This window comes from Monocercomonoides exilis, assembly GCF_001643675.1.
Source record: "Monocercomonoides exilis strain PA203 chromosome Unknown scaffold1-2713096, whole genome shotgun sequence".
NCBI classification, from domain to species: domain Eukaryota; phylum Preaxostyla; order Oxymonadida; family Polymastigidae; genus Monocercomonoides; species Monocercomonoides exilis.
In genome coordinates this window covers 158,010-171,540 of record NW_027150546.1, presented here as the reverse complement: position 1 = coordinate 171,540, position 13,531 = coordinate 158,010, and the positions used below count along the sequence as shown (strand labels likewise).

The 13,531-nt window shown below is 34.3% G+C and overlaps 3 protein-coding genes across 3 annotated transcripts; 2 read left to right on the top strand and 1 right to left on the bottom strand.

Moving 5' to 3' along the window:
* The first annotated feature begins 6 nt into the window (after positions 1-6).
* On the top strand, positions 7-3,068 carry MONOS_14682 (uncharacterized protein). Its single transcript, XM_067867506.1, has 2 exons — positions 7-166; positions 236-3,068. The coding sequence occupies exons 1-2, from the start codon at positions 43-45 to the stop codon at positions 2,974-2,976; spliced, it is 2,865 nt and encodes a 954-aa protein (XP_067736115.1). The 5' UTR covers positions 7-42; the 3' UTR covers positions 2,977-3,068.
* A 1,698-nt stretch (positions 3,069-4,766) lies between these two features.
* MONOS_14681 (putative 26S protease regulatory subunit 6A) lies at positions 4,767-7,681 on the top strand. The gene is made up of 9 exons (XM_067867505.1): positions 4,767-4,965; positions 5,113-5,291; positions 5,348-5,375; positions 5,458-5,810; positions 5,876-5,950; positions 6,074-6,244; positions 6,403-6,669; positions 6,844-6,933; positions 7,047-7,681. The coding sequence occupies exons 1-9, from the start codon at positions 4,899-4,901 to the stop codon at positions 7,173-7,175; spliced, it is 1,359 nt and encodes a 452-aa protein (XP_067736114.1). The 5' UTR covers positions 4,767-4,898; the 3' UTR covers positions 7,176-7,681.
* A 2,262-nt stretch (positions 7,682-9,943) lies between these two features.
* MONOS_14680 (uncharacterized protein) lies at positions 9,944-12,037 on the bottom strand (the record flags this gene model as incomplete). The annotated part of the gene is made up of 1 exon (XM_067867504.1): positions 9,944-12,037. The coding sequence occupies one exon, from the start codon at positions 12,035-12,037 to the stop codon at positions 9,944-9,946; it is 2,094 nt and encodes a 697-aa protein (XP_067736113.1).
* Positions 12,038-13,531: the final 1,494 nt, after the last annotated feature.

Sequence of the window (13,531 nt, the reverse complement as noted above, 5' to 3'; positions counted from 1 at the left end):
TTACCCATTAACAATTGGTTTCATTTAAGTTATTTTTTGGAAATGCCACCAAAACGCACAATAACGCAAAAAGCTTTCAATGAAGCTGTTCGATCAAACATTGAGGATTTTGACATGGAGGAAGATGAAGCCATTGCGGAAGCTGTTAACGAATTTGAAAGAATGTGTTTGAATAAAAGTGATATTTTTTGATTGAGATATTTTATTCTTGTAAATTGCATGCTTTTTCATGAAGCTGTTGATCTATCAAACATAAAGCGAATATATTTACCTCCAGGCACAAGTGACGATGATTTTCTTCCTCCGCTTGAAAAGCATCTTTCGGAGATTCAAAAACTGATTTCAAAAGAAGCATCACTTAATGACATAAATTGGAAAGAAAATTCCCCAAAAGTTGCAATGATTTTGATTAAAATTGTCAGATGTTTAAAAGATCCAAAGGAAAGTGGTGTTGCAGATTCTCCGTTGAAGTGCTGCGAGAATAATCTTATCCACTTGATTATAATCTATCTTGAATATGTCTGCTTTCCATTTTCAGAACCTCAGCAACTGTTTTCTGCTCGCATTGCTTTTGAAGCTCTTTTGATTCTATTGAAAGCACAGCCAGACTACCTAACAACTTTACCTTCAACATCTGGTGCGTCAATGTCGAGAGAAACAACTCTTCCGTACACTCAAAGATACGTACCAATTACATTTGAAGATGAAAAAAATAAAGAGAAAAAAAGTGACAATTCAGATGAAGAAGAGAGCAGCTGGTTAAAAGCAAAGAAAGAAGTTGATTCAATTTCCTTATCGGCCGTTCTTTCATATCCATTGCGTCTTCTCTTCATTCTTCGTTCTCTTCAGCAAACCGCACTTTCATTAGCATCATCAACCTCTTTATGCTATTCTAAGTTATATCTGTTAAACCAATGCATTGAGTGCATCAATGCTGGGTGCAAGAAGCACGAACAGCACAGAACCCACTTCATTGGCTATGGACTGTTAGATGCACTGAAAAGCTCGTTGCTTCTTATTTCGCACATAAACAAGGCGGCAAAGGAAATGGCGCTGTCGGGAAGCGAAAAGAGGGAAGAAACGAGCGTGGAAAAGGAGGAAAAACAGTTCAGAGAATTTGTTGAGGAAGTTTTGAAGGCATCTTCCAGTTCATCTTCAGAAGAGACCAGCTCATGTCCCTTTGCGTCGATGCAGACGATGCCTCTTGCTGCATCTGCGGTTGATGTGTGTGTGCTGATGAAGACGCTGACAGCTGATGACGATGTGAGGGCGACGGCTGGAAGAGGCCATCAGACAAGACAGGAGATGGGCAGCAAGGGACTCTTTGACAAGCTGAGCAGCCTCATCAGAAAGGGATTTTTGGTTGAGAATGTCAAAGAAAAGGAAGGAAAAGAGGAGAAAGGAGAAGAAGAAAAAGAAGATGATGAGAAGAAGAAGAAAGCAGAAACAAGCGAATCTGCTGTGATTCCAGATTGGGCAGCGCTTTCGCCGCCGTTTCATTTGGCAGGCAAATCAACCCCAACAACAGCACATTCTTCTGTTTTCACGCCTTTGGCGCTTTATCTGTCGTTAAATGAGCAGTCAGCATCGCTCCGTGCGAATGCTGTCGCAGCCACTTTCCGTTTGCATTCGACGCTTCTCAACTCTTTTGCGTCTTCATTCTGTCTGCTGGCTCCTGTCTGCCATTCCTTGTGTTCTTCTGCTTCTTCTGCAGATTCGCCGGTGAAAGGCACAACTTTGAGCATTTTGGATGCTTCTTCTCAGACAGCACAGTTATCATCATCTTCATCATCTTCTTCTTCTTATCTTTCTTCTTGTGAGCCAACAATTGTGCATTTAATCACAGCCACTTTGAGAGATGGCCTTTCTCTATTGAGATGGATACACTCAGCCCAAAAAAGAGAGCTTTCGCAGCAGAAAAAGAAAGATGAAGAGGCAGCCGAAACTCAAAACGAGAAAGAAAACGAGAAAAAAGAAGAAGACGAAGAAGAAGATAAAGATAAAGATAAAGAGAGCGATACAAAATCCAAAGAAACAGCGGACCAACCTTCTTCCCTTCTGTCGCGTGTGATGCTGAGTGCTGCTCTGAATGTGCTGTCATCCACTTTGCAGCTGATCAAGGCGCTCAACCACAGCGACGATGCGAAAAGAGTCCTTTCTGTCCATCCAGAGCATTTTGGCGAGTCATCATCGTCGTTGTCTTCTATTGAAATAGATTCATCTGCCACTTCTATTCCTGTCTGCGATGTTGGAATGACTTTGCTGTCACTCATCCAAACAATCACAACTTTGTTCCCACCAAAGCCTGCTCCTTCTTCAGCATCATCTTCTTCTTCTTCTTCCTCCTCTTCCTCCTCCTCTTCTTCTTCTCAATCACAGCCCTTCCTTCCTCTCACAATTCTTTCTCCTTCTCTCATGTCCATCGCTGAAGGTGCTGCTGCTGCTCTTTCGTCGCTTCTCCTCCGCAACAGAGAAACAACCAATCGACTTGTAGAGCATTCTTCTTCATCATCTTCGTCTTCATCGTCGTCTTCAACGCCCACTTCTTCGATTCCTGACGACGGCATCGATTTTGTCGGCTCTATTCTTCTTTCTCTCGAAGCACTGCAGCAAAGTTCAGGTTCTGCTGATACTGCTTCACTGCCTGTAATGACACATCTGTGCTACATCATTCGGAACTCCATGTCGCTTTCCTCGCTTTCTTCAGCGTCTACTGCTTCTGCTGTGCATTTGTCGTCAGCAACTGCGTTGAAAGAGACATTTCTGAAGAATGGGGCAGAAAAAATTCTGAGACCACTTTATGAAGCAGCTAAAAGAGAAAAAGATAAAACTCCATCTACTCCTCAGCAAAGAAAAGATATAACTTTGTGGAGAAATTTCCACGAGGCGGTTCATGCAGCATTGAGGGATTTGGGTTGTTCTGTTGAATTAAAGGAATTATGGACTGGAAAGGGAGTGAATTTAAGTAGAGGTTAAGAAAAGAAATTTTTTTTTAATTATTTTTCCAAATATAAAATACAATTATTTTTTAAAAAATTAATTACAAAACATTCAATAAATAATCGTTTTTAACATTTTTCTTTGTTTCGAAAAACTGATCTTGACCTCAATTCAAACTTTTCCGTTTGTTTTTTTTGAAGAATGTCTTGCCCAAGCTCTTCAACGGAGGTTAATTGGGAATCGACATTATGGTCACCAAATTTATTAACCAAAGAATTTGATTGGGAATGTGCAAGTGTTTTTCCTACAATGGAGCCAGATGAATTAACTATTGTTCTTCCGCAATATTTCGGTATGTTCACGAATAAATTCCATGATTCTTATCATTTTCTATTTTATAGAACTTGAAAATTGTGATGAAACACTGGGGAAAGCTATTTTTATTGATTTTTGCATTGATGTTATTGGATTTGTATCTGCGCAGCAATTTTCAACCCCTGGCTCGCTTTATTTTATGAATTTGATGCTAAAATTTTACAAAGAAGCAGGATCCACAACGCTTGAGCAATGCGTGTTGGTTCTTCGTTCTCAATTACTTGCTGCCTCATCTTTAAGTACTTCTCCAAAGCCAACTGTGATTCAAATGGATCCAGCTCCTCAAGTTCCTCCAACTCCACCTCCAGAGGAAATTCCTCCAGAAGAGCCAGCTCCAAAAGAAAAAAATGAAAAAGGCAAAAAAACAGGGAAAACAAATAAAAAGACTTCGAAGGCTGAGAAAGAGAAGGAAGAAGAAAAACAAGAAATAAAAGAGGAAATACCTCTGGTGGAGATAACAAAACAAAATGTCAATGAAGGAATTCCTGTTGAAGTCGTTTTATCGCCAAGCGAAATTGAAAATGCTATTCGTTATGTTACAACTGGGTATAATAATCTTTATTTTCAATCAATTGTTTTTAATTGGTGCATCTTTTTCCATTTTATTTTGTCAATTACGCAATTCAATGTGTTTTAACACAAACTTTTTTAAAACAGATTTCTACGACATTTCAAGCTCTATAAATATGTCACTACTCATCCAAGGCGCTGTGTTCCTAAGCAGACTGTCACAAGACAGATTGTGACACCTGCAAAGCTTGTCCCGTTTTCTGAAGCCCATCCGAAACCTCCTACGCCTCCTCCGTCACCAACTGAAGAAGAGCATAAAGAGACTCCAGAAGGTTTGAAAATTGCTTGTTCATTTAACATTCTTCATTATGCTTTCACTTTTTGTTGTAATTCATTTTATTTTTTTTAACTTTTATTTCGTATTAATCTTGATTGAAATCTGTTCATTGATGTTTTATCAAATTGCGTTCAAAACTCACTTTCTTTTGTTTGTATATTATTTTTTTTATTCCATCCATTTCAGAGAGGGTACAAAGGCTGGTCACAGAAGCAATTACAAAGTCACTACAAGACTCGAAAGAAGAGCTTTCTGTTTTGCTTTTGAGGCACAAAGAAACAATCATGAAGAAGGTTTCTTTTCTTTTTATTTTATTTTTTAAAAATTTGGTTAAATTTTTCATATCATTTCAAATTTTTTGGGGGTAATACAGATCAGCCAACAACTTGGAATAAGCATGAATGAACTAAATGCATCATCTCAATCCACTTCGCGCAGTCCTTCTCCACAACCATCACCAACTAATGAGGCAGACACAGATGGAGAAGCTGCTCCGTCGCCTCAAACAAAAAAGAAAAAGAAATCAAAGTGAAAAGGAGATTCACTTCACAGTTGGTTGTTCATTTCGCAATCTCATACAAATGTTGTTTTTATGAATATTTTTAATTTTGTCTTCATATATATTTCTTTTATTTTCTAATATATTTGAAATAGCGATGCCATTTCACTTTACCTATTTTGGTTTTATGACCCATAACTATTGCAATAATTTTCTTTAATTTACAATAAAAACTCAATGGAAAAAGATGAATTACTGCCAGAAGAGAAAGAAGCAGATGAAACTGAAGGATGGTTGCAAACAGGCTTGTTTTTAAGATTATTCTTTTCGTTTATGAAATATTATTTTTCCGCTGTCAAATTTTGCTTTGTTGCACTATTTTCATAATTAATCAACTGAATAAAATACACTTTGCTTAAAATATATAACTATTCGATTCCTAATTCAATAGCATCTATTTCCGATATTAAATCAAGGGCAGATGCCATTAGAACAGAAACAAGAGTTAATGTCACCACCATTTCAAGAATAAAATATGAAATACAAAATATGAAGGATACAATGAAAGAAAACATTCAAAAAATTAATCTTAACAAAGATCTTCCTTACCAAGTTTCAAGCATTGTTGAGGCATGTTTCATTTTTATTTTTATGAAGCGTTTTGAGCAATAGTTGTTTTTCCTTAGATTTTGGATCTTCCCTCTGAGTTTGATGGTACGATAAAACAAAAATAAAATATTATTGATGTCTATTGAACAACCGTTTTATTAATCCTGTTTTAATTTAATTTTTTTAGACATGGGACCTGTTCCTCGTTCATTTGCTGGGTCAACAAGTTCTGAATACACCTCCCTTTCTTCAGCTGCACGAGAAGCCAAAGGCGGTCCTGCAACAAAACCTCCTCCTTCTAAACCTCACAAATGTGCAGTTGTTAAATCATCTCAAAGGCAAACATTTTTCCTTCCTGAAATTGGATTGGTTGATCCATCTGAACTTCATCCTGGAGATCTGGTTGGAACAAATAAAGATACGCACCTTATTATAGAAAAGCTGCCACCAGAATATGACTCTCGCGTGAAAACAATGGAAATTGACGAAAGGCCAAAGGAGGACTTTACTCAAATTGGAGGATTAGATAAGCAAATTGAGGTTTTTTTTAAAAACAACTATTATAAAATAGCATTAATAACTTTGCTGTTTGTGCTTTTCCATAGGAATTAATTGAAGCTGTTGTTATGCCAATGGAGCATATGGATCTTTTTATTAAAGTTGGAATTAGGCCACCAAAGGTTTGTGAAGCTTAGTTTATCTTACCAAAAATAACTTTGCATTTTCTTTTTTAAAATAAAATAAAATAAAATATTCCTTTTTCATTCAAAAATTGTAATTTTTTAAACATATTTCTTCATCAGGGTGTGCTGCTGTATGGTCCACCAGGAACAGGGAAGACTTTGATGGCTCGTGCTGTGGCTGCGAAGTCAAAGGCAACTTTTCTGAAATTAGCTGCCTCGCAACTGGTGCAGATGTATGTGGGAGACGGAGCCAAAATGGTCAGAGATGCATTTGCTTTGGCAAAGGAAAAGGCTTGCAATTTTTGAATTATTTCTTTTCATTAAAGATATTTTTTTAAATATATTTTCTTATTATTGTGAATACTGTTTGCGATGTTCATGATTCAAAATTTATAAAATCTTCCACACAAAAAATTCATTCAATTGTTTTATTTTTTAATTCATTTCAGGAGCCAACAATTATTTTCATTGATGAGCTGGATGCGATTGGCACGAAAAGAGTGGAGTCTGACAGGTCAGGCGATCGAGAAGTGCAGCGAACAATGCTTGAGCTTCTGAATCAGCTTGACGGGTTTACGCAAAATGACATGATTAAAGTTATTGCTGCTACTAACAGAGTGGATGTGTTGGATCCTGCGCTCCTGCGATCAGGAAGAATTGACAGAAAAATTGAACTTCCTCTGCCTAATCTAAAAGCAAGAGAACAAATTTTACAGGTATGAATATTATTTTTTGATTCTGTTTGTATGCTTATCTAATTACGTTTGATCCATATTTTTGTTATTAAACATGTGATATTTTTTTTCCTTGGAATATTTCATATTTCATGAACACTTTTTATTATTATTAAATGAAAAAAATCTTCAACTGATAACCGTTATCAATTACAGATCCATTCCAGACGAATGAATGTGAATCCAGATGTCAATTTTGAAGAAATAGCACGAATGACAGACGATTTCAATGGAGCGCAGTTGAAGGTATAATTCTTTAATGCATTTATATGTTGATAATTTTTGTATGATAATTCGTAATTATTTTCTTATTTTGTGAATTTTGTCATTTTAAAACAAAAACTTTTATTTCCGCTCAGGCTGTGTGTGTGGAAGCAGGGATGATTGCATTAAGAAGAGGAGGAACAGAATTAATGCACGAAGATTTTGTGGCAGGTGTTGCTGAAGTACAGGCAAAGAAGAAGTCGTATTTCGAGTATTATGTCTGATTTATTGAAAGTTCTTTTGTTTCAAAAAGGGAATGGAGAAAAAGGTTCATTTTTTGTGAAATATTAAATGAAGACTGACTCTAACCTTAAAGTTTCTTGCATCAATGATTGATTATCTTCTATTTCTCAACAAAAAGTGAAAAAATGGAGAATTATTTTTTCAGATTTGAATAAAAAACGTTGTACTAAAAGTTATCGTGATGCGTAAAATAAAACTATTAAAGATTATTCAAGAGCAAATCACAAACAAAAAGAAAAGTTATCGGATGGAGGAAAGGTGAATTAATAATTTACATTCTAATGATTTGATATAATAATAATAAACACTCTTTTAATTCGATGAGTGGATGCTTATTCAAACAAACAGCTATATTTTCGAATCAGCCATAACAGATAGGGTGCTAATTTTATCTTGACCTCAATTTTTTATCTCAACCCTATTTTTTTGAAACTTATTTTTGCTTTTTTGATTTATGAAAAGGTTAAAAACAAAAACAAAATTAATAGACTTCTTGATATTTATGTTTTTCAGAATTCTGTGGAAAAAAAATTTGGTATTTTTATGTACCAAAAAAAATTAAAAATTTTTATTATTTTAGGACCCAGATCAAAGACTTGCTGGCTGTGACACCAATATTTCATACTGAACGTTTTAAGCAATAGCATTACAATTCTTCACTCCTATATTATTATTTTGACTTGTTTTTAACTTTTTCAATTTAATTTTTGACCTTTTTTTCTCATTTCACAGTTTTTGCTTAAAACACGATTTTTTTAATAAACAAGTGTTTGTGTCAAATTTTATTTAAATGAAAAAAATACACAAAGTCTTTATTATCGTTTATTTGTGTTTAATTTTGAAATGAAAAGGAACTTCTCAAAAATTTGAATAAAAAAGCAAGTGTATATGATTTTTTTGTTATTCAAATTACGAAACATATACAAATAATTTATCATTTTAATAAACAAGAATCTTTTTATTTTAATAATGTTTATTTGTCGTTTCAATAAATTTAAAAACAAATTCATATTTGTCCTTAAAATCGTGTTTTTTGAAAAAATGAGTGAAATGAAAATAATGTTAAAAAAACAAGTTGAGAAAGTTTAAAACAAGTTCAACTTATAAAAAATAAACGATGTATTATGATATAAAAGCCTAAAACTTCTTATAAAAAATATTCGCTGGAAAAGCAGCAAGCCAATGATCAAAACATAAAATTATTATAATCCTCGATCTTTTTGAAAAAAAAGAAATATTGAAAAAAAAATACAGAATAAGGAAATAAAAACATTTCAAACATTTCTGATTATTTTTTATTTATCACAAGCTTGTGTATAGCTGAAAGTTTAATAAAAAAGAAAAAGGTCAAGATAAAGAAAAAAGGTCAAGATAAAATTATAGCCCTATAAATAAAAAATCAAGAGAAATTATAAAGCAAAAATTTGATAAAAATTCGAAGTTCAGAGAGTTTTTAATTTGATAAATTTTCAATTTTGTTTTGTAATCAAACAATTTTTCAAATATATGAAAGAAATATTGTTCGTTAATGATTATTTATATTAAATATCATTATTCGTTTATTTATTTGTTTATTTCAACTCAAATTTCAAAAAATTTCAATTGAATAATATATTTTTTTCGCTTTGATCACAACATTAGTAGGAAATTGCTATCCAACACTTTTTTTTTCATTTTTTTTTTTCTTTTCTTTTTGAAAACAAGTGTCCAATGAACAGTAATTTGATGTAGCATGTTGAGAGTTGAGTTTATTTGTCATTGCAAAATTGAACAATCACGATTCTGTCAAGGAATATTAAGAGAAAGATGACATACCTCGTATCATTTGCGATGATATGAATCAAATGAATACACAACAACAATAACAACAATATCTTTTTTTTTCTCTTCGTTCTCTTCCTTTTCCACCTGTTCTTATTTGCTGCTTCTTTTCCCTTCACTTTTTCAATCTCATTCTATATTTGATTCAAAAAGTCGTGATTTTTGTCATTTATCTCTTTCAAAATGAAGAAGTGTAAAGAATATGTGGAATAGTAGCAAAAACATGTTGTATTCAAATGAAACAATAAATAACAATGGAAATGATAAAGATAAGCAGATTCTATTCCAAACACACAAAGCAAGAGAATCAAAAGAATACAAAACACAAAAAGATATAAGAGAGATTAAAATGGATATATCAATACAATTATCATCATCATCTTTTTCTTATTCTTTATCTTCTTTCACTCCATCACCATTCTTTATTTCATCTTCGTATTTTTTTGGAAATATATTAATCTAATGTTATATTCTTTTTAATATTCAGTATCAACATTCTAACATGATCAACTGTTTTTAAAGAATAATGTAGGACTATTTCAAAAAGGAAACAATAACACAAGTTCTCGATCTTGTTCACAATTTGATCTACTTGAATATTACAAAATATATACAAATTATATCCTAATATATTAATCGAGACTGATAACAGCCTCAACGATGAAAATAGTGCATGGCATTGCGCCAGAAAATGTAATATATAATAAAACTTGAAAATAAAAAAAACAAAAGAAAAGATAACTAAATAAGGAAAAATTGAAAATATTGCTCATTTGGTGACAACAAACAAGCATATCAATAAAAATGCAAAATATCAGCTTAACTGGTTTAACTTATGAATAAAATCAAAATAGAAAAAACAATAAGCATGTAACTTTTCTTTGTCAATATGCATTAACAACAATTATTGGTTTCACTCCTCCATTTTTTAGTTGTTCCGAGACCTTTTCTTCCTGACAACAATAATCGCAATAATCACAACAACTACCACAATCACCACAACCACAATAGGAACAACAATAGCAACTACAGTTCCCGCATTTGACTTCTTCTTTTCTGGTTCTGGCTCATCTTTCGGTTCTTTGTGCTTCAGGTATTTCTCATACACATCTTCAAGATTGTCACCTTCTTTTTTTGCTCCGACAATCCATCCTTTATTATCATCGTTGTAATCCTTCGCAAACCCAAATGCATCTTCTTGCTTGCTGTACTCATCAAAGTCCGGCGCAATAATACACAACGATGCAACCGATGAATCTTTCCCTTTGTTGTTGTTATCAAATTCAAGTTTGCCTTCACCTGGAAGTTTCAAATTAGAAACTATCTCCTTCATCTCAATGAAAATAGCTCCTGAATCTCCTTTTTCTGCTTCGCACGACTTGAATGAACATTTCTTTTCTCTTCCCATTTCCACTTTTGAACCATTATCAGCCATCTTGATCATAATACCAGCAGACAATCCATTCGCTGATTTCACTTCATTCATGGTCAATCCTTCTATTTTAACAGTCGAAGCTTTATCAGTGGCATCTCTAATGCTAATTACTGCTCCGTCTGTCATGCTCACTTTATTGATCTCAACTGTATCAAATTTGACTGAAGAGGATTCGCTAATAACAAACAACGATTCTTGGAATTTCACTTCATTATCACCCTTGCATTCAACTCCACTCATTTCTAATTCTCCTGCTTTCACATTAACAAGATGGATTTTGGCAATTTCTTCATCATTACTGTGTGCAACTGACTCTGGTCTCACAAATTTGCACTTATTAATTGTCAGCGATACTGAGTCAGTTTCCGCAACAATCAATGAGGATGCACCGGTATTTGATTCCTTAGGTGCATCCAATGACAACGGGAATTTGAAGGTAATTCCTCTGAACTCAACTTTCTTTTTGCATGTGAATAGATCCTTTCCAATTTCGACCTTGCAATCAAGTGTAACTTCTGTTTCTGTTTCTTCTTCATTAGCTTTGGTTACACCAACAATTCTAACTCCAGTCTCTTTATTAAACTCAACAGCATCAGCAGTTAGAACATTTTTAGCATCTGTTTCCTTGATTATTTTGATTGTAAATCCAGAAGCGCTTTTTATCTCTTCAAATAGTTCATATGCCTTGCTCAGATTTCCCATAGGATTCTCATATGTATTTCCATTTTCATCATTTCCATCTTTCTTCACATATACAATAGGAAGATCAAAATAATTTGAAGTGAAGTCAACATCACCATCTTCACTGTTGGCTGCAACAAACCAGTCATTTGTTCCTCGTTTATAATCTGTTGCAAAACTCGCTTTCATAGCTGCTGCAATTTCCTCATGAAGAGTAACTGGTACATTCAAATATAATGCCGTGTTCTTTTTGGAATCTCCTTCTCCTGCTGCACAGCTAGTGAATTTTAAATTAGTTCCCGTTTCCGGCCATGACAATTGAGTTGCTTCTGTTATTCCTATCATCTTCAGATATATTGCTCCTGCTTTCCCTTTTGCACATGTGCAATTTTCAAATTTTGTTTCACCAGTATTTCCAATCGTGAAAGTGCTTTCAACATTTTCACTTTCAACGTATAATGCACCGCTTGTTGTATCTACTGTTGAAATGCATTCTGTGAATGTGCATTTATCCAATTTTATCACAACCTTGTTTGCACTTTTGACTTTCACCACTGCACTTTCTTTTGATGTGATCTTCTTTAAATTCAATGATATCAATGTGACATCTGATGTTCCCTCAACCAAAAATGGTGTTGCTGAAAATGTGATGGCATCAGCATTGGTTTTGCTTTCTTCTGTGCAATCAACTGTGCTCATCGTCAATGAACCTGCACTCACTTTCACAAGATGAAATTTGACTTCCCCTGATGTTGGTCGCTTAAACTCACAGTTCTCAATTGTTAGAGAAACCGAGCCATCAACAGCATGAATAAGAGCAAATAGGTCTTCATTTGCTTCATATCCATCTGTTATTTGTCCAGATGTTGTTGAGAAGTCAAACACCAAATTCTTGAATGTCACCATTTCTTTGCATGTGAACAGATCCGTTCCTTCAGTAGATGTGCAGTTGATCTCCACTTTAGTCTCAGCTTCGTTTTCAGCATCCTCTGCTTCCACCACTCCTTCTATCGTAATTCCTGTCTCTTTTGAGAATGTAATAGCTTCCCCTGTAACTGCTTGGCCAGATTCGTTTTTCATAATTTTAATGGAAAATTCTCCAGATCCTTTTGAATCTGCAAATAATTCATAAGCTTTTTTATTGTTTTAAATGGTTTTGTTTTTGTTCCATCTGCTGTGTCATCATTTCCTCCACTTTGAACATATGCTTCATGTGGATCAAAATATAATGTAGTAAAATCAATATCGATAGCACTTTCATTAGCTCCCTTAGCTGCAACAAACCAGTCATTTGTTCCTTTCACATAATTTTCGGCAAAGCTTTTCTTCATTGCTTTTGCAATGGCCTGTAAATTGCCACTATTCACGTCAAGATACAAACCCGTACTCTTTGATCCGGCTGTGCAATTAGTAAATATCAAATTAGTTCCTATCTTCGGCCATGACAACTGACTCTCATTTGAAATATTTGGCATCTTCAGATATATCCCACCTGATTTCCCATTGGCACATTCACATGATTTAAATGTTGTTGTTGCATTTGAAATTCGTGAACTTTCTGAAATATTAAATTTGCTTCCTGTTCCGTTGCTTTCAACATACAATGCTCCACTTGTAGCATTGTTTGCATTTTCTGTTGATTTGCAATTGGAAAATGTGCATCCATGGACGTTCACTGTAATAGCTTCATTCTCTTTTCCCACAATCTTCACTACTGAACTTGCACTCGACTCTATGTTATTCAATGTTGATGCAATCAATGTAACTTTTGCTGCTCCCTCAATCAAAAACGGAGTGGCTGAAAATTTTGCAATATTGGTTTCATCCTTACAAGATACTGCCTCCATGTTGAATTCACCTGCTTCCACTTTCACTAGATGTATACTTGCAACACCTGTTTCCGGGCGTTCGAAATGACAAGTGCTAATTGTTAGTGTGGGTTGGTCATTCGAATTTTCTCCTGAATTTGCAACTGAACGAATAATAGCCAATGTGTTATCATCATTAGATGCAGTTCCAAGTGACATTGGATATATAAACTTCAGATGCTTGAAAGATACATCATTCTTACAGATGAATATATCCTTGCTGGTATCACCATTTCCCTCAGCAGATGAACAATTTATTTCCACTAAATCAGGAATTGCATTGTCACTTTGTTTTCCTCGAAGCATTAATGGCTTATCTTTTTCAAATACATTCTCTCCTGCAACTAATGCAGAGTTGCTATCTACTGGCTTCAGAACTGTAATGATGTAAGAACTTGGACTTGTATCATCAGTGAGCTTTGTTAATGCATCACTTATCTTTCCAACAGGGCTATCTTCTGTTCCTTCTCCACCATTTGCTCCACTTTTAACGAACACTTCTTTCACGTCACCATCTGCATATACTGAAAGC

Bases quoted from the DNA above. Each gene is read 5' to 3' on its own strand.
- MONOS_14682 (XM_067867506.1), top strand. From the start codon at position 43: ATGCCACCAAAACGCACAATAACGCAAAAAGCTTTCAATGAAGCTGTT. The intron at 167-235 runs GTTTGAATAAAA...TTTTTCATGAAG, and splicing joins TAACGAATTTGAAAGAATGT to CTGTTGATCTATCAAACATA.
- MONOS_14681 (XM_067867505.1), top strand. From the start codon at position 4,899: ATGGAAAAAGATGAATTACTGCCAGAAGAGAAAGAAGCAGATGAAACT. The intron at 5,951-6,073 runs GTTTGTGAAGCT...TTTCTTCATCAG, and splicing joins TTGGAATTAGGCCACCAAAG to GGTGTGCTGCTGTATGGTCC. The intron at 6,934-7,046 runs GTATAATTCTTT...ATTTCCGCTCAG, and splicing joins TCAATGGAGCGCAGTTGAAG to GCTGTGTGTGTGGAAGCAGG.